Genomic DNA, 25,398 nt, shown 5'->3' with positions numbered 1-25,398 from the left:
ATTCAGTGTTTATATGTCGCCTTCAAGTAGTGTGAGAGCCAGAAAGAATGTAACTCAAGGCAACTTATATTTCTCAAAAATATACGTGATTTGGCCAGTACATATCAGGAGGTAATCTTCAAAAATGGTCAAGCCCAAAAAGGAGTTTTTTTTTTAGAATATTTTTTACATTTATTTTAGAGCATCGCTTTCAAATGTATCAATATCACTTCTATTGGCACAAAAATTAAATGTTTTAAATTCCTAAATTTAGAGTTTGGTCTAGTCCGTCACTGTTATGCTTCAATATAGAAACTTCAGAAAAAAATCACATTAACTCAATTTTAACAAAAATTTTAACAATTTTTTTTATGATTACCTTCTGATATAGCAATAGATTTGGCAGCTTCTAAAAATAAAGCTAATTTTAATCAAAAATTAATCATTGATTTTGTTAATTGTCAATAATTTTAAATTCAATTTTTATATCTACATATGGTATGTACGTGTCTACTTTCAATAAAAATATTAACAATTATTTTGTAAACAAATCTCTCAAACTTCTCGGTTTTATCAATATAATGACGACGGACTTCAACAATATTAATACCATCAAAATTATTTATTGCTCACTAGTTTGACCCCATCTAGAATACGCTTTTCCTATTTGGTCTCCATTCTACAGAACTCATATTGACCATATCGAGTCTGTCCAACACCGTTTTCTAAAAAAAAGTGGCATGGTTGCTCGGATTGCAAAGGGGTTATTATTCCTATTTTGAAATAGAGCAATCTCTTAATCTGTCTTCATTAGAAAAACGTAGGACTGGGATAGACCTTATATGCATTTTAAAAATACTTAATGCTATATGTAATGTCCCATCTCTGTTGCAATCAATTTCTTTTCATGTTCCTAAGCATGTCATTAAAAGTCAAAATCTGCTATCTATTAAATCTTCTAAGAGCAAATTTTGTTTTTATGCCCTAATGTCCAGAATGTGTAGATTAGTCAATTCATCACACGACTTATAATTATTTGGGATAGATCTTCCGACTTTTCGTTGATCTCTTCGCGACTAAAACAGTGTGGGATAAAGTTGGATTGGCATGGTTTAGCTCGAAGTCTTATGTCTTTCGTTTTTATGAATATATTGTATACCAATATTGTATTACCCTTGTTTGTCTTTGCTACATAGTTTTATGTTCTTTTTGTTCAGTTTCTTGTATTTATGTTTCTTCATGTAACTGTTGTAATTGGCTTAGGCCGTATATATAATAAATAAATAAATAAAAATATGTAGATATGTATATTTTTCTTTCTCTTCTTAATTATATATTTTTTCGGTTATCCGGATTTTCGGTTGTCCGGACTACGCTTATTCCAAATATATCATCATCATTCCGCTACCGCACCTAATGGTGCATAGGGCACTGCATTGGTATACCAATCGCGGTACCTTGATCATTTCTGTTACATCAAGGTAAGATGGATCAGTCTTAGGCTTCAGGTGCCAAACTATGAAATATTCTTGTGTAAAAATGCCGTTTCAAATAAATGTTTCATGTTAACCATGTCAGGAACCAAACCCGAGACTTCTTGCATGGTAGGCACACGTGCTAACCACTACACCGCGAGGCCAACACTCATCCCCAATTAGTCCGGATAATCGAGGTTCTACTATATATGCATGCGGAATTATATGGACAACCTTTTGAACTTTTTCAAAGATAGTGAATAGTAATTATATTTATTTATTCATGCATTTCATAACATTCACAGTTTTTTTTCACTTTGCCCAGCTGTATGAAACAGTACTTATGATTTTCTTGTTGTATTACCGTAGAATGTTTTATTATTTAAACTTTCTACTGAATATGCTGTATAATTTTTAGGTTAAATTTTTTTTTTATAAAACTTGGGTATAAGGAAATTTATGTTTTTAAAAAAAAAAAATTAAGCCAAATATGTAGTATTATAAATGTTTGTAAAAGGCAGATTTGCCGTTTATGTTAATAAAATAAAATAAATATCCACAAATTTTAAGTACGTATCTTTGTTGAATTACCTTATAAAATTAAGATAAATAAATAGTTATTTTCAGCTCCTAAGTTTTTATACTGGTAACATAATAATATTTAGCATTTTTATAATATTATTCTCTGATGTAACGTGTGTTAAATTAAAAAAGGCTGTTATGCAGTGAATATTGTACGACTATTGTACGTTAGTTTTTTGACTAATGGTGTGAGTAACATTCGGTGACATAATTAAATATTTATCATATGAATGGTTTGTTGTTCGTATGGTCAATTTGCAAATCTTAGCACGTCCCGCGTTTAATACTTCCTCGATTCGCTCGTCAAAGGGGTTTGTTTGTTTGGCTTGCATTTTCTACCGCTAATTTCATGCACCGTCAGAGCACACCTCAAGCATATATAAGTAAATTACAGCAAGACGGGATTATATTATTATATTGTCATCCATCAGTAATAAAAGACATTACAAAACAAAGAAACGGAAATGCGATTAATAATCGTTTTATTACCTCAATGGAATGGTAATGTGTTCATAAAACAGACAGCTAGAATCTTATGATAATTTTAATAATTTGGTTTTTTAATATTGTTTGGACATTCTAATTTTGTCGTTTAATACTTAAACAGAAACATGCCGTAAATTTATTTCATCTTCATTATTTTTATTTTTATTTTTATTTACTTATAAACCTATAACCGTTTATTCCACATTATTTGAGACATAAGTCCCAACTCTATGGGACTAAAAACCCTGTGTTGAGTTTTACGAGCAATTAGTTGACACAAGCACATGAGCACATATCATCGCAAATATTTTATAGAAACAGAAAATTTAAGGATAAATTAAAGAAAAGCTTCCTGACAAAATTAAAATCAACCGTATTTTGAAAATAAAGCTGTATGTATAATATGTGCCTGTGTATATATCAATTGATGAATTTTGTTTTTTTTTTTTTTTATGTGTTAAATCTTCTCAATTTTTAAAATTGTTTAATTTTTGTATTTTTTTATATACATATTTTTTTTTCATCAATAAAACATAAAATACAAAAAGTATATATTTTACTCCCAGGAGTTATTAAATAAACTCATTTGGGACCGTACATAAAAATAAAAAAAAATTGACAATACATAACTTCATACATATAAATACAATTGAAATAGAAAGAAAACATTATTGTGTAAGAAACATAAAACACGATACTTTACACCATCTATATAAATTACATCAAAAATTTTCACCATCAAAAAGATTTAAGAAATATTTTTTAATTGTGACACTTCTAAAGTTTTTATTCAATTTTTCGTGTTTTATTTTGTTTTGCATTTTTTGTTTATTTTTTATATTATTTTGTAAACTAGCCAAACACAGGAGCCAGACTCTTTTTTGGCAAGTTCAACCTTAGGTGTTCCATTTTTTACTGTACGCATTGTTTTTTTTTATGTTAATAAAGGTTTGAAAAAAAAAAGGAACCTAAAAATATTTTTTATAATTCGACTAAAGCAATTAATTTATGTAATTTTGAACAATGTCATAAATATCATATGTACCATGCGCGGTCCTGCCCGTCCATAGTTTGGATGAATCCAATGCTTCCCTAAAAATTTGACTTCCATTCAATCAGTATCTATTTTTTAAATATAATAACGTTAGTTGTCAGGCGCAGTGGCGCTATGAAACTGGCGTCGCGGGTTCGATTCCCGCCAGTTGCAAGAAAAAATCCAACAAAGGTTTTTTTCTGAATTGGTCTGGGTTTAGTGGTGTCTTATTCATAACTTCCTTCCTTATCCTTTCGTTCCTTTCCGCTGAAATGCCTCTAAAATAGAGACTCAGTGGGTTATTCCTTTTTAAAAAAGTAATAATAGTTTCACTAACTACAAATATTAATTTAATTAGTTTGTTTTCAACCGTAGCGATCTGAGTTGGGTTCGATATTTATTAATCAATAATATCTATAAAATTGTGACAAACCCACACACAATCTTTCGCCTGCACAGTTATGGGCTAACCGAAGAAAAATTCATTGCGCTTCTTCCAATTCTGGAACAAGGAACTGCGTAGATCTGTTGGTTCCTATTAGGCGATTGATCTGAATTCAAAAGTCCACGTACGCGCAAATTGAGATTTCGCAAGCTCTGTGGAAGCAGTTTTAACAAACCAATCCATGTTTATTTTTTATATTTTTAAAAAAACTTTTTTATTTGCACCACAACAGGCCAGGAGACTTGAGAAAAAACACATTTTTAATTTTTGTGTTCTCACCGGGAATTGAACCCGAAACCTTTCGTGAGTAATCACGCGTCTAAACACTACACCACGGAGGCTGCAATTCGGATATATATTGTGACTAACAAATTTATCATTTAAATCATAAGTCGTCACTTGGCTCGGGTTAGAAGGTGAAAAAAATTATAGATGGGTACCTTGCGAGTTAACTGATGCCGGTAAACTATGACGGCTAGAGGCAGCCACTAAAAATTTACAAACAAAAAATTGGATTTGGGATACAAGATTCTGCTCCACCCTCCATATTCACCGGACCTATCTCCAACAGATAACTATCTATTTCAAAACCCGAATAACCATCAACGAAACAATTTTTTTAACTTATCTAATCGGGACTCTATAATTTCGGATTTAAAAAGTTTTATAAACAATTACAATGAGGATTTTTTTAAGTTCCCAGAAAATACTGTTCTCTTCATAGTGTTCATGTAAATATTTTTTACTTTTTTGAATGAATAATGTTTTTTTTAAAGTTATAAACTTTTATTTAACTCATATAATATCCGACATTCATGATGCAACAACCTAATATTTTCCCGCATATTTTACAAACAGCCATAATTTTTTTTTGTAGCCAAAGTTGATGAGGTTTGGTTTTTTCCTTTTTTATTATTTTCCGAATACAACTTATATTTGCTGTTCATATTTTAACATTTTGCATCCTGTTGTATAAATTGCTGTAAATATAACATATTCATCTTTAGGCATACATAATAAGATAAATACGTAAACAATCAAATACATAAGTGGCAAATTACACTACAGGATAACGTGAACCTATTATTATCATCCTATGAAGTAAAAATAACATTATGTGAGTAAATTTAAATATTTAATAACCTCTTCTTTATGTATGTGAAACAATAAGTTTTCATGGGTTAATTATGGGGGAATATCAAACATTCGAATTCACAGTACCATTTGAACGTAGTCATGCAGAAATCAGCTAGCCATAGAAAAACGAAACTGAGATAATAGCACTTTTGTGAAGAGTGAATAATCAAATCTACACTACAGTTTTAATGTTTCTACTTTGATAAAAAGATACGTTTTTTTTACATGGTAAAAATTAATATAATTATGTATTTGACTAGTTTTAATGATTTTTAAAGTCTGGCTGACCACACAACTTAAGATGAGCATTTTGCAGAAAATAGCCAGCTGTAAAACTCTGATATATCTTGTGTCATTATGTATCTTAAATGTTATTTTATATTTATATTAGGGTACTTAATTATAAAGAATCACTGAATTGATTTGTTGTAATAACTTTTACAATAATTTAATTATTTGTTCAAGGAATTTTGGTGATTTTTTTAAGTCTGGCTGAGCACACAACCAAATATGCATTTTGCAGAAAACAGCCAAATCTAATATTGAATAATACCTCATTCAAACTTTAAATGTTTAAGGTGACATTATATAAATATTTCAATTTATTTTTTATTACAGGTATTATTTAATTAATACATTTACAAAAGTAAAACATTTGTGTATTTTCCCACTTTAATTTATTGAAAAGAACTAGATTTCTGGAGGCATTAATTAATCTTATCATAAGCATCAATACCGTAAGATTTTTCTAGTACTGTAAGTTTTTGTGATAAACACTATTTTCAGAGGGTGATTTTTACAGTTTTATTGTATGAAAACGGCCTGACTGTTTTTAGCAGAATATAGAATTGACCTTCTTACATCCGATAACATCAACATCTATTTTTCAAAATTATGGACTGGCTGCTTTCTGCATAACAACGTTTAATAAGTCTAAAGTTAACAACAGTACACAGTTTTCACCATTTAAGCTAACTAATAAGTAGATACTCAGTATTCTGGAGTACAAAATAACTTATTTAAAAAAGCGGAATCCTTTCATGTTTTATTTTGTCAAATTAACAAAAATACGTTTTGGAATACATGTCAGACTATGTCCGAACGAATGAAGAATACAGTTTTGCCTGTATAATAGAATCTGAATCCTGGACGAGTGTTTTCGACTCGATGACCGCTGTCAAGTAAAAATCCAGAATATGGAAATCAAGTGGGGATACTCGTAAGTCTGCCACGTTGTGTAGTGGTTGACGCATGCGCCTACCATTCTTGAGGTCCAGGGTTCAATTCCTGGCAGGGTGGACGTGAAACATTGATTTTAAATATTTTTTGTACTGCAATATTTCATTGTTTATGAATTAATATTATTATTCTTTCATTGTATTTGCACCTGAAGCTTTGGACTATTCACATAACGTTCATGTAACAGATGTTCAAACTACGCCGCATTAGGTTTATCAGTATCGTGTCCTATGCACCACTAGGTGTGGGAAGGGGGGTGATGATAATGCATACTTAGGTTTATACAATACAACCCAATCGCTTTTAATTATTCAAAAAATCTAAAACCCGTTTCAATTTATTTATCACTTATGTTCATATCCATATAGTATATTGATTAATGTTTATCTATAACATTGTTGTATATGTATATAAGTATTTGCGCAGATGTTGGAGTACCGGGAGCTGGCCGATGTAAAAGTGTCCAATAGACCGCAACGTGGGTTATTTGTCGACTCAATATCTGCACAGTACTTATGTTTTGTGCTTATATCAGTACTATTTATTTTTAAAATAAAAAATAAATTTAATTAATAAAATTGAATATCTGTATGTGAATGTGTATATGTTTGCATACGTTTATGTGTAAAATAAAATAAATAAATAAATAAAATGAAATACTCCAACTACCTGTGAATTTATCCTTTTAATATTCCTTTTAAACAAAGGTATCTGAACAAAAATATGTTTATACGATCCTGTACATGATAATTATGCTATTTTTGAATGTTCTTAAATGATGGGGTAATCAAATACAAAAACTTGATTAATATTCTAATTGGATTTGCGAAATAGTTTTAACAATAATTATATTTTAACTTAATGTATTCAAACTCTACATAGTTTTAACTTGGGTTACACTTGTTCATTTGAAAGTGTGTGTTGATTTAATTAGATCTTGGCCTTGTGCGTAATACAGGTTTTAGGATGGAATAAATAAATATTAAACCAATATACTATACATGTTATAGTTTAGCTTAAGTTAAAAGAATTTAAGTTGTTTTATTTAAGTCATTTATTAAATGTAATGTACGATTACAGCAGGCTCCTAAATAGTTACAAAAGATATCCGTTCTAGGTAGAGACCCTATTTTACAATCTCATTTATTCACTAAAAAAATACATTTTATTAACTCATTTTTCTAAAAATTTATGAATAAGGAACTTCAGCCCTACGGGAAATTGAAGACAAAAACTGTTTTCTTGCCCGCGGAAAAGTTAGAGCATTAAGTTGTACCGCAAAGTTTCTTGAAAATGTACGAAAAAAATAATAAAAAATATTGTAATGAAAACGCACTATTTTGATCGAAGTCACTGGTTCATATGAACCGTCAACGAATCAATCGGAAGAACTGGCGGAGAAGAACCTCTGATGTCACACCCGGAGTTATTTCAGAAACACAAAACTTTCAAAAATCATAGCGTTGATAATACAACGTATAAAAATACAGTTTTAAAAAATTGTCTTGGTTTATTAGTCTATTACCAAATAAAAAATATAAAAAAGACACTAAACTTCCTCATTGTTTAAGTTACCAGTAGGTACCAGTTCTGTCCCTTTTTAATTAGATCGTCGTTTAATCAATAATAGAAAGAGGGATTGAACTTTTGATCGGTAACATTGTATCTTAACTAGTGCCTTTTTTGTATTACGCTCTGTAACAATACTTAAATTAATAATGAAACGCCCTACACTCGAACGATGCTTGCAAATTTTAGAAAATTAACTTTAAAAATCAGTGTTTAGTTCGCCAAACGTATGGGGGTCTTTGTAAAACCATGAATATACTGCGTGATAAGTTTGGTGACAGCATTATTTCCATAAATAGTTCTATTGATTGGTCCCCACTATTCTATGATTTGACACCATTGGATCGTTTCATATAGGGCTGCGTTAAATCCACGGTCTAAGGAAATAAACCAATAACTCTTGGAAGCATCGCTAGCCAATACAACACACACATTCGGAAATAACGTCGGATTGGTTGGAAAAGTGACCGCATGTAGCGGAGGATATTATTTGGTGGATATTTTCCAAACAACAAATTTGTGTGTATATTCTTCCCAACATAATAAATAAACAAAAATTGATTAGAACAAGAAGTATTTGCTTGTATTATTCCAATTTGAAGTTGGAGCACGCTTAAAAAAACATCAGATACATAATATTATTAAAGCTTAAGTAAGAAGAACTTTATTTATAACACACATTCATTTTTATAGCAGGCTCTTATGGTAATATAAAATTTATATTTGAAGCATTACCCTTTTGGTTATTCATTATAATAAAATAAATATAAAGCAACTTTGTTTTTGACCAGTTTTTTCTCTACCGACCGGATTCAAAACTACACGAGCATCTTTATCGAGGTATAATTTACCAATAAATCTAATCCTATTTTATTTAAACAGTGTTTACTATTATTTTATTATTCTTCTTCTTCTTCTTCAGCTTTATTCTCTCCACTGCTGGATAAAGGCTTCTTCTAAAAGTCTCCATTCCTTCCTATCACCCGCTTTCATCATCCATGTTTTACCGGCAATAGAGACGATGTCGTCGACTCATATTTTCTGTGGCCTTCCAACACCTCTTTTGTTTGCCCATGGTTTCCACTTTATTATTCTGGGTGTCCACCTGCCACCGTTTTATTATTGTTATGTTTTTATTAGCTTGTGGTAATCATTTCAAAAATGTGTATGCTATGTTTAAGACCCTTTATCTTTTCATCCAAAAAATCTCTATTATTTATTCATTTTTCTAATTTTTCATTTATTATTTACAAAGTGCAAATTATTTCTACTCAAGAATAAACACGGTAGGCAATTAATGATGTCCCTATTTAATTTCCTAGATCGTCGTTTAACTAATAATAGAAAAAGTCATGACATAATACACGCGTAATACTCTCTCCAGTGCAGCGATTACATGATACGAAGGCGGATCTTAATCTGAATGCACAAAACGCATAAATAATTATCGTACAAGCAGTTCCGTCATTTGTGCCCAATGCACATGACTCTAAAACCAGGAAGAAAATCTTTTATAGACAGGTTATATCGTATATATAGGTTTATTTAGTATTTAATTTTTACACTTACTTTTGAGAAAAATTCAAATTCTATCTTAAGGTATTCATAAATTAATATACATTATCCAATAAATGAACAAACCGTACGTTTACACCAATTTCTCATCACTTTTTACTTACAATTTAAAGTGACTATCATTAACACCTCATATTTCAAATTTTGAGACGGTTAAATTTGCGTTTTCCATGGATCTATGCTAGCTGCATTTATCTCATACCAATTATATATTTTTTTATATACTCCATACTCTAATAATACAATTATAACCTTGTAACTTTATTTTATTATTATTATTTATTAATATAAATAAATAAAGAAAAAAAAAAAATTATAATTCAAATTAAATATTTATAAGCATATTAATAATAAGAGTCAGGATATTTAATTATTGTACAGCGCCCTTGATGTGATCTTCACGAAAATGGCGAACTACGATGATGAACACTGCAATGTGATCCGAAACGTAAGAAAACAGTGCAAGCGACGCGATGCACGGCTTGTAGGAATTACCAAAAATAAAATCAAATGTTCTATGTTGTGTTTAATCGGAACTTTATACTCGAATACTTTATTATAAAATAATTAGCAGGCCAAAATGTTAAATTGGAAAGTGTTTTCAATCATTGTTATACCGACACAAAATAATCAATATTAAACAGTATGTAATGCAATCAATTAAGCTCATGGGATCCCATAGGTCCTTAGCTTAAAATATACGACTATTTTTTATAAAATAAAATCCATTAATAAATATCCATCACAATATAAAATGTGTTTATAATAATTGTGAATATTTGGGCTCATTCAAATTAAAATCCTCACTCACGCAAAGTGTAATAACAATTAAGGGAGACGAGTTTAGTGCTATTTTTTTATATTAACAAAATCAATTTTTTGTTTAATAATGCAAAATACTAAAGTTAGAATATAAGCAGTAATTGAAGAAAAATGAATTATTTTCATAATTAGGTTGCTGCATACGTAATATGGTTTCGATAATAAAGAAGGTAAGTATGCGTTTCATTATTTACTATCGAGAAAGTATGTTAAATTCCAAAGTAAATAACAATATTAATTATTATGGTCGTGGGAAATGTTATAAGGTATCTAAGTAGTACCCACTTACTTTTTACTACTCTCCTCAAGGGCAGATGATTGAAATTATGCACGAACATTAGTGATGCAAGTGAAAGTTTAGGTCTCATTAAGTTCTCGACTCGCAGTTTATAGGCAACAACTAGTAACATAAATCAACTTATCTAAAAACAGTTTTCTCTTTATTGTATGCGTTTGGAGTAAAAATTACGTCACAGGTATTATTATTCTTGAATAATTATTTATTGTATTCTCAATATTTATAATTCAATAAATTACAATTAAGCTTTTGTATAAATTATCTTAGGTACAATATAAATATAAATTTGGTATGTTAATAAGGTATTAAAATAAAATACAGGATACGAATCCTACTTTTAAAAAGATTTTATTAACATGAACCATAATGCATTTCGTCTCTGAGATGGTTTGGTCACGTAGAACGAATGGACGACGGTAGAATGGTAAAACAAGTATATATGGCGAAAATGAACGGCACCGTGAGACGAGGACGACCAAGGAAGACGTGGCATGATCAGATAAACTAAAATCTTAAGTCTGGTCATGTAAAAAGCAGACAGAACCGAAGCGCATGTATGACAAGATGTATGAATGTGGAAGAAGCTAGGAATGTATGCCAGGATAGACGTGTATGTTGCGGTCCATTCTCTCTGCCTACCTTTACGGCGAAATGGCGTGATGGTGGTAGTAGTAGTCTTATTAAGAAATTATTACGCATTTTTAATAGAAAAACGCACCAAAGTGTATTTTATAATAAATTTAAAAAAATCAATGGTACTATACTTATGACAATTAACTAGGTACCAATTCATTTGATAAAGTTTATGTAATTTCTCTAAGTTTTGAATTTAGAAAAATAAGTCATTGTTATATACCTATATAATATATAATAATAATATAAAACAGTAATAAAATATTTTATAGTTTTGAATAACAAAAGTCAGATATTTGTTTATGCTTTATTAAGTTCTCAACAATTTTCTAAACAATTTTACATCGATCGGTTAGGTGGTTGATAGGTTTCCTCATGAAAGTTTTAAAAAAAAACAGATAATTTTTGTTAATCATTGTTCAATAAGTCCACTTATATTTCACCACACGTTGTCACATACATACAAAACTCACACATCCATACACATATACAGTAAATACAAACACCCTCACACAAAATATATATATATATATATATACCTATACTTACCCTCATCAACATGCACAATAATAAAACTGTTACACTAAAACAAGTACTTGGCATATATATATATATTATTTATTATGTTTTAATAAAAGTTATCCTTATAATATCAGACACTTTCAATATATATATATATTTCCAGTGACATATTTATTTATTAATATATCAACGGTTCAAAGAACCTTTTACAATATTTTTTTTTACAGAAATAATCACAGCAGTGAACAATTCATTATGTTATATATAATATAAAATATAACTATATAATTCAACTAAATATGAAAACTAAACAAACAAGTTATTTTATTTTTTTTAAACTGCAAAAAAGTCAAAAAGAAACATACAAATATAAGATGACAAATAAAAGATAACAAATTGATGTGAGAAAACCTTATGTTCTAAGTATAAATATAGCAAATTAAAATTGAGAATAATTTAACATAAACATCAAGTGACTAGTATTTAGCTAGGTTATAATGAAAAAGAAAAATAATGCTACAATACCATTGTATTAATTCTATAATGTATTTTGTTTTAATGAGAAAAATAAAATAAAAAATAATTAAGTTGTTTCAAAACTTCTTAAGAACTAACATAAAATTAAATATCAAAATTTATCAAGAATATATTTTTAAAATCGATTAAAAATACTTTGGGTCTTTCCATTTCATTTATTTTTTCAGGGAACTCATTATACAATTATCTATTAATTTAATTGACATTTCGCGTCATTTCCAAAATGATTGTTTTTTGTTCTTCTATACCAATAAAGTATGATATAAGAATCACGTTTGTGTGTATTTTCCCTCTGTCGCACATTTAAACACATCTGCATGTAAATAAATCATGCACATTTTAAAATATTACGTATTTGCTTTTAGCTTATTTATACTTTAACCATTATAATTATCAAGTATATATGTATATAATTATTTATCTTGTCAAGCATGGAAATTATATCGGCTTTTATACGATACTTATTTATTATGTCGTTAATTATGTAGGTATATTGTTGCAGAAAATTCTAATAAATTTTCCTATGGCGTTCTTATTGATTACTTCATGATAAAATTAACGTTTAATTATTTTTTTGTGAAGATTTTTTACACATAAACACATTTAACTAGACATTATTTAAGTACCTATGTCAAAATGTTTTTAGACAACTGAATTTTACCCCTAAAGAATGTTGAATGATCTATAGATATTTCTACTGCTAATGACAGATCATTTGCCTAGAAATGTTCAATCAACGTTTATATAAATTGAAAATAATTTTACTTTCTTTTTCAGTTAAAATCTTAAAATAATTTTACAAATATTACTACGTATATAATATTATGCTACAACTCGCTATGTTACTTAAATTATATTGTCCAGGAATAAGTTAATTTGTTTTCCAATGTATGTAGAGTATGCGTAGATTATTATTCCTACCGGTGCGGTGTCTGAAACTAACCTGCCAATGGTTAAATTGACTAAATTAGTTTTTTTCTTAGGCTTAAACACTTATATCTGATCTTTGAAATAAAAATATTTTTTTTTTAGTGTTTATAAATAAATTTAATAAATTTTTAACCAATTTCTATATGAGATGGACAATTTCATTTCAGAATTAAAATATCCAACGTGATCCATAAAATAAGCAGGGTCTCTAAAACGAGCATGTGTATATGTATTTATGCCCGAATAAAAGGCAGCAATAACATAATTATACTAGAGTAAAATACCTTCTTTAATAAATAAATATAAATTAAGGATTAATGACACAAATATTCGACCAACACATTTTTTTAATTGACAGTACCTACGATTCAGTTAATATTTTTTTTAAAGAGCGCTAAATTTTAATCTACGTAACCTAAATTGGGTTATTGTAAGCAAATACAATAATTGAGGAACATGAAAGTTACTGTTGACAGTTCTTGTCTGGTTCAACTTAAAACAATGGTAAAGGAATTAATATTCTGCGAATCGCGTCACGTCATAGTATAAATATCATATTCTCCAGACTATAAGCTCTTTAATATTCAAAATTATTACACTACAAAAAAGTGATGAATGGCAAATGTACGAGTGTAGGTAACACTCGTATATATTATGGCGAAACATGAAGTGAAATTGCAATGAACTATAAATCACAGAATGTTACCTGTCTGAGTCGTCCAGAATCTTTAAATATTGTTCACACTTTGAAATTAATGAAATAATTTTACTACAAGGAATACCGATTGCTACAGTGTAAAAAGTGAACTAAAACCAACCAATAATAGCAAGGTTGTAAATCTTTTTGCCATGCTTATTTAGTTTATAAAAAATATTACCACAAATCTCGAATCATGAATTATGTTTGAAATGTATTTTTTTTAAATTTATTAACGCCAATGCTGGTTTTACCTTGAAATATATTATAAAACACACAAATTATATATGGAAATATAAATGCAAATACAAAAGACAATTCAAGAATATTTATTAAAAAACACCTTTATTGTCTACCTATATTGGCGGCTTCACGCCATGGTGAAAGACGCAGGCCTGATGCACGTAGTGTTCCGGGTTCGATTCCCGTTAAGAACACAAAAATAAAATGTGATGCAACTCAATCCTTTGAGCTGTAATTAGGCCTCCTAGTCTCTTGTTGTGCTAATAAAAAATACAAAGATTAATATATGTATATTTGATCGTGATTTAAAAAAAATATCTATTTATAATTAATGAAATAAATAAAACAAATAATGATATTGAAAACATTTTAATAAATTGATATAAAAAATATGCTTCATATAAAAATAAAAAATGTTAATTTTGTATTTAAAGAACTATCAAGCAAAATATTTAATAAACACAAACAAACAAACTAACCATCACGCCGTTTCCCCATAGGGGTAGGCAGAGAGGATAAAATGCCACATCACTCTTTGCATAAAGACCTCGCTTTCTCTACATTTATCCGTCTTCTTATGCACGCACGTCAATTATTCCTACTCTTGGCACGTCCACATGTCCATCTTTAAGTATTTGATGGACTTGGTGGTGCCATGTCTTTCTCGGTCTTCCTCGTTTTCTGTATTCCTCAACATTCGCATCGTAGATTCTTTTAGCCGTTTTTTCGCTGTTCTATTTATTTATTTATTCATTTGTTTGTCCATTATAAATTTTGATTATTAATAAAAATAATGTTACTTCACTGAGGTTACCCGTGCCGAGGACACTTAACAATGTACTTTTTTAAAAAATATTTTTACATTTGAGAATAAACAAAGAAGATTTAATAAAAAGAGATAATTAACAAACGGTTCAGACAGTTTTAAACACTACGTATTTATGTTTATAATTAGTTTATGTACATCTTTATTATTTATATTACAAAACGCATAATGAAAGAACAAAAACATAACATAAGCTATACATTTGTTCATTCGCTCTACACAAACCAACGCAGCACCCCTTTCTTAATTATGTCATTAATGTTTGTCTCCGCCTTACATAGTTCACGGACCTCGATAAAATAATCCATTCATGTTAATTGTCTAAATAATGCAATTTTAATATTCAACACATTAAAAAAAATTAATTTTTGCAGTATTTTAATAAACAAGAGGAAATCATCTAATACGCAATCGTTTCATAATAAAACATGTTTGATTTTTAGAAGCTAGCTATACTTAACATCAATTTCCGTCTAGTGATTGTAGAAAGAATTCCTAAATAAATTAGATAATATTGTGAAATAATATTAATAAATCAAATAATATTCTTCTCCTGTCTTCAACCTTTTAATAATTCCATCTCCCTTTATATTCACATATAATAGTTTAAATAAAACAACATCTATTAGTAATGCACCCGTATAGGGTAGAAACACTAATACCCGTATGCAGAGACAAAACTTAAGGTGAGGAAAGTACATTCTAATTTCAAATGCAGAGAATAACCCGAAAGTGAAGACAATGTACTTTCCTCGCCTTAAGGTTTGTCTCCGCATACGGGTATTAGTTTCCTGATAAATGTATCTTTACTCTAAGAAACAAGTTATAAAGCCACCCACTCTCGGCCAAATTTGAAACTGTAGCTACAAAGTCCTAATCCCTTCTACCTAAAATGATTATGATTTCACAGGTAATATGTCAAATATTTTTTTCCAATAATGCCTGTCAAATATCATTAGTTGTTATTCTGAATAGATTTATGAATAGACAGTAAAATATTAGGGTCAAGTTGCGCAAGTATTTTTGTTTTTTTTAAAACCTTTAATGGATATGATGATAATAACACGTTATTTTTAATCGTTTTGGGCAAACAGTACCTAAATATTTTGAATTGAATATTGCAAAACCCCCAAGATATTTTTCAAAGTTGTAAAGGTCGGAAAATATTTCAACGAGTGGTCAACACAAATCACGTCACATTTTTTTATAAATTAATGTTATTGGAATAATAACGTAGAGTTTATTTTGTAAGAATGTTTTACATTGTAGTGGTTCGCAAATTCGCCTACTGCAAGAGATCCCGGGCTTCACCCGACAAGGTCAAAATAAAATTAAATACAGAAAATATATTTTCACACTTCAAAAATATTCAATTTTCATTAAGAAGATAGGCGGTGTCAAATAAATTTGGTGAATAGGTATTTGAAAATAGTTTTTTTTTGCGACTCTCTCAGTTGCTTCCTCGATATTGTTGGACTGATTATAGCTAACTAAAATCGACAAAATCAAGATTTCGCTGTCTCATTTTCCGCACCCCAAAACTGAACCTATTTGGTTGTTAAAGAAATAGTATCAGTATGATGTTTTCTGTGTCGGTACCTTTCCGTACGTCCGAAGATGGCAGATAAAACTGGGCGCTTTTTTGGATTTTTGGATGGTCCGAAGCACCATAAGAAGCAATTTATCAAAAAAGCAAAACAATAGAGACAGTCTAATGACAAATATCTATAGTGTGTAAAAAACATTACTCTAGTGCCATAATCTAGGGAGAAAATACGGGAATAAGTTGAAAAGTCCGACCGCCTATCCCTATTTAGTTTTCTCAAACTGAACGGCTTGCGTAGGTAGGAAGAAATTGCCTTAAGGCAATATGCCCGCCCTTATATGCATATAAACTGTATATGTATAAAAAGTGTTCAATAAATAAAATAAACATTCACGAAGAATGGGTACGTTGGTTTAAAAATGATCATTTGTTTATGTTATGATTTAATATTATGCTTGGTAGTTTTTTTTTTATAAGTCGATAAACAAACAATAAAATACAACATGGATGTTATCAACCACCAAACAAGAAGTGGAGATAATTTCAGAATTATTAAACTGAGAATGACTGGAGCTCAAAACAACCAGTTTTTACAAAGGTTTAATGAGTTCTATGAGTTGCCGAAACTCTCGGGGGTGGTATTCTGGATCTTCTCTAGAGAGTGATAAAACTGCTTCAAAAATGGAGAAAAAAAAATACGGTTTGGTCAATTCAACCGAATTAAGTGTTTTGGGTAATAATTAAGGTCGCAATAATGGTCTAAATGAAAATTTTCTTATTTAGTTGTATGTGTTCGTAATTGTTTGAAATTTAATCATCAGTGTGGCCATTATATGAAGCAAATAAAAATATAAAAATCTCCAAATTAATCACTCTCTGGGGGTAGAGAATATCCAAACGTGTCATAGTTTTTAATCCGTACATGCTTTGGATTACCAAGGCAGTATTTTGCATCATCGCATTCAACTAAGAGAATTTTGATGATGTTTCGTAAGATCTTCTACGATTTTCTAAATTTGTTTTGATTTTCAGGTTCTCCGAATGTTTTCCGATGTTTTAATGACTTCCTTCTCAAACAGCGTGTATTCTAGTAAAGGCATACAATTTTAAGTGATGTAGGTACAAGCTCTGTATACGTAAGGTGTATATAAGTGTCCAAGGTCGACTTTCTCCTCTCGTTTGAGAGCATGGTGACTATTACTCGGAAATGAATGCACTTGTATTTCGTAATTAACCTTTCTAATGCTTTGATTAAGATAAACACATTTTAGTATTAATCGATCAGACATTAAATGCCACTCATCTGAGACCAGTGGAACCTTTTAAAACAAATCGACGGAATCTGTCGGATCCAGGTTGAATTAATAAATTGAATATAATCTAAAGAAGGTAATTCGGTGTTACTCTTTTGATGTTTTATGCGTGTCATTAAGCGAAAAATGAATACTATCACACTAACAGAGATGAGTAAAATAAAATAATAGCTGTATACGATTTTATCTCTGTGGCTTGGGTCTATATAAAAGAGACTTGTGTTAAATTTTGTCTTTTGTTAACATTTTGATAAAGGTTAATGTCAGTTTTTTTTACACAATAGAAATTTGAATGTATTGACGTACTTAATCCATAGGTACTTATTGAATTGTCAATGATAACTTCTGTAATGTTGCGTTTGTGATGATGACCAATTATTGGAATACTTATTTTGAAAAATATGATTTTTTTCTCAGTAATGCAGCCGTACATAAAAAGTGCTGATCTTAAAACAAGCGGATTTCAAAATGAAATATCTCGACCCCTTTTTCTCAAAAACCCTTCGAATTATTAATGTTAAAAAATGACATTTTAATTATTTTTTCGAACCTCAGTTCCAATGTTAACGACATTTTTTATGGAAATATTCCGATTTGTATCTTAATTTGTTGCAACAGAGAGGGAAAACATTTTTAAGAGGGGAATATGAAAGTCTAAACATTCACAGGGCTTATGGCCTGTCATTCAATTGAGTGCCGGAAATCGTTAAAAAGGCTACAATTAAGTAAAATTAGGTGTAGAACAATGATGTAAAATTAAATTTTAATTAAATTATAATCAAACAAATTAGATACTGTCTTTCCTCACTTCGTATAGTAAATACCTGTTCTGAGGTAGGCAGCATTTATTTATTTTTATATAACACATTGGCTAGTTTAAGTGACCACTTTACACACTGTGTCACATGCAACATTCTGCCTGTGTTTAAATCCATATTTCCTTAACTCTTCCATCTGTTAGCTTTTGTGAATTAAAATAGCTGAAACTTTTATCATGTGGGTGAGATTCATCAAGAGTTGAGGAAATGAGTATGTTTACCTAGACATGGGCAAAATGGTGAATGTTACACAGTGTGTAAAGTGGTCAAGCCAATAAGCCCTATGAATGCCTAGACGTCCATATTACCTTTATGAAAATGTTTTCCCTCTTTGTTGCAACAAATTTAGATCTAAATAACTCCCTAGGGAGGAAATTAAGCCTGTATACAAACATTGTTGATTTTTCCAATTTTATTGAAACAAATATAATGAATTAACCAAACCGATAAATCTGTCTAAGTTCATCCTTCATTGTACGGTAAATTTTGCAAAAAATAAAAATATTATGATTTGAAAAAAACAATTATGAAGAAAAAAACATTCCAAAATTTAAACTAAAAGTTAAGAAATATGTGTCAAACAACTTATAAACTAAATATATGTACATTGTTATTATTAGAGCACACATAAAAATATTTTTATCATTCGAAAAGCGTAAGAAAAAAAATTCAATCCTGATTGTTTTATCTAGCAACATGTTTCTAAATACAGGACAAAAATTCTATTTTTTTTGTATCAGTTTTTCGATTTTTATAAAAAAGATATTTGTGGTCAATAAGAAGCGGAACATGTACGTATGTAGAATACGTGATGATATTAGAACATGTTGGTTATTTAATAATTCCGTATTTTTCCATTTCCAGGAATTTTACCGGAAGGTTTGCGGACCAAGTGCGCGCGGTGCACCCCACGCCAAAAGCATAATGCTCTCATGATCTTGAGGGGACTCCGGGACCACTATCCGGCGGAGTGGAGTAAGCTCTCCAGTAAATGGGACCCCTCGGGAGACTTTACGAAGAGGTTCGTGGCCTTCCTGGACAAGGATGACAACAACAAAGTTGGTACGTACCACCAAGTCACGGAAATCCCGAAACCTTGACATTTATTTTTATTATTATTTTTTAATTTATTAAACTAATATGGTGATATAAAATGATACATGTTTATTTTTGTCTATTACAATCTACTTTTACTTTTGTTTAGTTTTTTTAAAGCTGTAAGTTTTCAAAAAAAAGACTAGCTCTTGTGCTTGCAGAGTGGCTTATACTGTTTTAGGTGTTTAGTGCATTTTTAGTTATATATTGTAAATATTCCGTATTCTGACAAATTAAACCTGCGTCCGGGCGAGTAAAGCATACATTTCTGCATATAAAATATAAGCAGAAACATGTACACTCTCAGGTAAAAAACCTTGAAAAGGAAATCAAGTAGAGGTCAATCTGCCTCGCATTGTAATGGTTGGCGCTTTCGCCTTCTGTACTTGAGGCCCTAGGTTCGATTCCTGGCAGGGCGGACGTAAAAAGGTATACTGCAAAATCTGTCATTGTTCATGGACTGGCACTAGAAGCGTAAGACTTCCACCTAACAAAAATGATTAAGATAAGCTGTACTGCCAATGCAGTGCCCTACGTCCCACTGAGTGCATTTAAGGAAATCGTAATGATGATGATGATTCTGAAAAAAACATGATAAGTAAAAAAATATGTTAATACGTGATTTGAATTTGATCATGGAAATACCTCAATAATCAAATTTGTCATTTCTTGTTATGTGACTTCGGATTTCGATTAACTCACAGGACTCATTATATGCCAATTACATATTTTTCTTGCGTTTGGACAAAAAATGTTGTTGTTATTCATTTACGATTTTAAAAAATGTTTTATGCCATTAGTTGTACATTTTTTGTATTTATATTTAGATTCAAGATCACTCCATCTGTATGGTCAGCTCTTATAACGGAGGGAATTACAATTAAGTGGACTGTATAGAAATTGTTACTCACGTTAAAGTTTTTTACTATTGCTGTGGCACAGATACCGGTATCGTGTAGATAATGATGAACTGCATAATTTAGCCTGTTTATACAACACTAACTTCACTTTGTACAAAATGCGCTGACGCAGGATATGATAAAGATTTATCAGAGAAACAACTTTTTACATGTGACTTGCTCACGGGACGGTAGAAGAACAAGAATTTGAAATAGGAAGGATTTGGGTAGGAACGGAATATTTAGTCTTATACGAGTTGCCAGAATAGAAATTTTAAATTCAGTACTTAACACCATCTCTTGGAGAAATTCGAAAACATGTCGAATAAAATGCGGTTGGCAGAAAGAGATGTAAAATAATTTAATTTTAATGGACTGTAATGTAAATCGACAAAATGTAATGAATATTATCATATCTAGCAAACCTTTGCACAATATAATAAATTAATTGTTAGAAGCCTTTGGAAGTTAATTTTTTAACTACGGATAGCTTAAAGTTCAACCTTTCCCGCTTTTTTAGCAAGATGAAAATTTTAAACATTATTTCCAGATAATCCTATTCAACCAGCACAGCCGTCAGAAATTGAGCAACCTATCCAACCTGTAAGGCCGAGCCTACCTATGATGCCCATCCAACCTATGAGTGTACAACCTATGCAGCCCAGCAGTATGGCCCCGCCTAGGCCGATGGTAGTCAACAGGTTCGGTTCTGACCAGGGCGAGCAGGGCTCGTCTTCGGAGGTTCGACCCACAGTTAGAGCACCGCCAGCTACTGCCAGGTCAATGTAAGAACTATCTTTGTGTACAATTTCTTACTTCGTGTTAGAAAAAGGCGTGTTTCTGCAATAAAAAATAATTGGAAACAAAGATTCTCACTGTGTTTCATAATACAATAGCCTTGATTCGTTGACCCATAGACAATATAGTTCGTAATTAGCAGCAAAATCATACAATAGTCCGTTGCATCATATTTTAAATATTAAGAAAAGGACCAATCTGGGACAGATGTGATTCGCTTAGGATACATTAAATAAAACGGAAAGCACTGTGAAATAAAAAGATCTTTCATCAAAAGTTTGAACCTTTCATTGCAGTATAAGTTATGTTTCCAAAAAAGATATACTTTTGAAATTAACAAGATAAAATAAACTGATTAATAGATTAACAACACTTTGTGTGGGTCAAAGTCCAGTAATCAATAACAACACAGACGTGCCAAACGATTTTGCATAAAATATATAACAACGACCAAAGAAGCAACTCAGCATTTTATATTGAATACAATACATCATATTCTGGAAGAGCAACATTATTGCACATAAGTGATCCGTCCTTATAAGAACAAGCTACATAAACTTCATTCCCGCCAAGAAGAAATGAAGAACAAAGGTAAGCGACTTATAAAGATACCACAATTCAACTCATCATCATAACTCTCGGGCTCCATAAAAAAGTTCCGTATATTTATTCGCAGCGTAATAATTAAATACGCAATGAACGTCAACCACGTTTCTTCTGTCAATCTCAAACTAGAGTAGGAGCTCCAACACCCACCCACAACTACCAGCAAAATCCTACAATTTTACACACATAAAATTTTTACACTCATGGATTATTATTTGAAGTCCTAACAGAAAACTTCAAAATATCATTTTTGACCATCTGTTGATTTACGAGTTTTATTAGTTAGGGTGACGATATGGTAAGTCGTATATCAATTATACAATCAGTAATTACGTATTCTCTCTTTTCAGGATGCCTACCACCGCATCTCCGTCTACCATGAGCATGCCCACGCCCACACCCGTCATGATGATGAAGGCTAGGCCGAACCGGCCGCGCCCAGTCGCGACTACCAGATTCCCGGAGTACGAGTTCGTGTCTCCAGACACGCGGCCCGTCATGGGACTCATCGACCACTTCGGCAACAAGATCATCAAGACCACGGAACTAGTCACTGACTTGTTGAAAAACACCGTCAGAATTGTCGTGGGGTGACCCAGAAAAGATTTCATGTTTGTGAAATCGAATTTACAAATCAAGTCACTATTTGAAACAGAATCCATGTTTTTTTATATAGGAATATTATGTTATATTATATTGTTGGATTAAATTTTTGAAGATTGTAGTCTATTTAACGGAGAGAAACAATAGCCAAAATTTTGTTTTTTATCGTTTTTTTTGCATTTATAGACAAGGTATTGCCTTTTATTTTCAAAAAAAATATTTTTTATAAGTGTACATGGTTTTAGAATTCAATTCAATTTTTATATAGAAAATACACTAATCTTTGACTACCCGGAAACCGGAAATCTATCACAACACAAAGAACCGCTTCAATTGATTGGTTATTATGACTGGACATTTTAAAGTAGTTCATTTTTTTTAAAACATTTTTTATTATTTTTTTCATGTATTTTCCAGGAACGTCGCCCTACAATTAACTACTCTAATTTTTCACCACGCACAAAAAATATTTTTTACATCTGACCCCGTAGCACTAAACTTCCTCGTTGTCTATAAAATAAAAGCGATTTTTCTGTATCCAAAATTAAATATTCGTAAAATATTATTTTGAAACATGTTCAATTATAATAGGTTACTGATAAATATTCGATTTTATTTTTCAGATAATAAAATATAGCTTTGCTAATTTCCTATTGTAGTTGGTGGGTTTGAAGGCAAAATGGAAAATAATGCTTCGAAAAATATATAAATATCTACTGCAATGTAAAGCATGCTTAAAATATAATACGTACTTATTGATGGGTCAGTTCCATACAGAGATAACTAGAAATTACTAGTAGAGTCATGGCTGTCCAAAGTTGTGACAGATCTAAATTGATATGGAGCAAATCATTATTTATATCACCTTAAGTGAAGTCACCTATATATATCTTACATGAAATATAAACACAATGGTTACTAGTTTAGGATTAACGTTGTTATGGCAATTATCAGAACGTTTTAATTAGTTATGGAGCTGAGAGATTGTTAAGTTTTATTTATTTTTATATGAAAACATCTGTCTAGACAGAGAAAACCAATATTATTAGAGTTATACCTTGGTAGAATCGAAATGGGATGTTTTTGAAAATAGCTTAAAACTTAACATTTTTGAGTTATCCTTTTATGGAACTGAGCCATTGATCTATGTTTTTATTGGTAAATAATATTCGAGGGCTGAATGCCCAGTTTAACAAGACGAGTTTTTAAAAATGCATTATCTTGTATATTTTTTTTAAATATAAATTTGTAGTAACTACCTACTTTAATAAATGTTGTTTATACACATTTACATTCATAAAAATCAGCAATGTTTTTGGTTTCTCCAAATGTTTGCAGCCAAGCTGGATTTAACTCCGTAGAAAGTTATATGATCAGCAAGATGAATCTTAAGCTAGGGTTTCCTAGGACAGCGGTGCCCGTATCTTAACGGCCGTAGTGAACGGTGATGCGGTGGACAGCCGTCGTAGTGGTGACTAGAGAGTAGTTTTATTTTTTAACGGTGTTATCAACACCATTTTTATAGGAAACCACTCTCTAGTCACCGTTACGACGGCTGTCAACCGCATTAATGTTCACTACGGCCGTTAAAATACGGGCACCGCTGTCCTAGGAAACCCGAGCTTTACCCACATCACTAAATGTTTCGGCTCTTTTACTTCACAGATGTCAACTAATGGAAGAGTTGAGAAAATGCAAATGTTTAAATACAGGCCGAATGGTTAATGTTTCACAGGGTGTAAAGTGGTCACTTAAAAGCCAACGATAGTTCATAAACCCTATAAATGCCTAGAACTCTAACGACCCTTCTCAACAAAAAAATTCCCTCTCTGTTGCAATAAATTTGGTTAGTACAAATGCATCATTCCACACAAGGAAAAATGCATTTGATATTAAAAAAATCTATCAGAAATATCTAGTACATTGGAAAATTTACATTGCGCCATTTTTTATGTGAATCATTCCTCTTTTCAAGGAACAGAAAACGATATTATGTGCCTTTAAATGTTAAAAAGCTTTTAGGATGTAACATGCTAAAATGCGATGAACACATTTTCATACTAACATTTTCTATCTTCGCAATTATTTTTAGATTAGTTGTATAAACGTTTTAATTAAGTTTTAATCAATTTATTATTTGAAATAAATAATACGTACTTAATTTAAGTATTATTAATAAATCTTTTACCCGAAAAACAAAAATTGTTAATGATTGCCATGTATTTTATGATAATTATATTTGATAATAGGTGTTTTTTTATCCAGAGTGCACATATTGTGCGTCTATTTTATGTGTGAAAATTTTGATTTATAAGAAGTATACTTGAACATGAGTATTAAAAAATTAATCAAAAACCCAAATTATGTTTAAAATAAACTGTTATTATATTTTTTGATATGCATTTTTATTTATATTTTTCTTAGAGTAATAATACTCCACCCGCTCATAGAGACGCGCATACGGACATAAACCATTCTATGATTATCAACATTTTATAGCAATACAACGGGCTGTTGGTATTCAGGTCGAGAATTGCAAGCACAAATCGAAACAATATGTTACACGTTTGTTGTTCAACTAAAAATTATAAAAAAAATTTGGAACACTTTTTTTCTATGTTAATATTATTGTAATGATTACCAAAAACGTATATGAAATACACACGTTATTTCAATAACAGCAACTAGCAAC

At 30.5% G+C, this 25,398-nt stretch overlaps 1 protein-coding gene across 1 annotated transcript in view; it reads left to right on the top strand.

The window, feature by feature from the left end:
- Window positions 1-25,099, top strand: part of LOC148278748 (uncharacterized) — a 61,147-nt gene extending 36,048 nt beyond the window's left edge. Inside the window, exons 3-5 of the mRNA XM_088230945.1 lie at window positions 19,570-19,767; window positions 21,250-21,484; window positions 22,454-25,099. Of these exons, the coding sequence (XP_088087071.1) occupies window positions 19,570-19,767; window positions 21,250-21,484; window positions 22,454-22,697 (677 nt within the window). The 3' untranslated portion in view covers window positions 22,698-25,099. The remainder of the gene's footprint in view (window positions 1-19,569; window positions 19,768-21,249; window positions 21,485-22,453) is intronic.
- The last annotated feature ends 299 nt before the right edge of the window (window positions 25,100-25,398 follow it).

The sequence above is a fragment of the Micrasema longulum genome, unplaced genomic scaffold, assembly GCF_059751315.1.
Source record: "Micrasema longulum isolate JH-2025_06_02 unplaced genomic scaffold, ASM5975131v1 h1tg000831l, whole genome shotgun sequence".
NCBI lineage: Eukaryota > Metazoa > Arthropoda > Insecta > Trichoptera > Brachycentridae > Micrasema > Micrasema longulum.
Note: the sequence above shows the minus strand (reverse complement) of the source record. Positions and strands in the feature narration are given on the sequence as shown.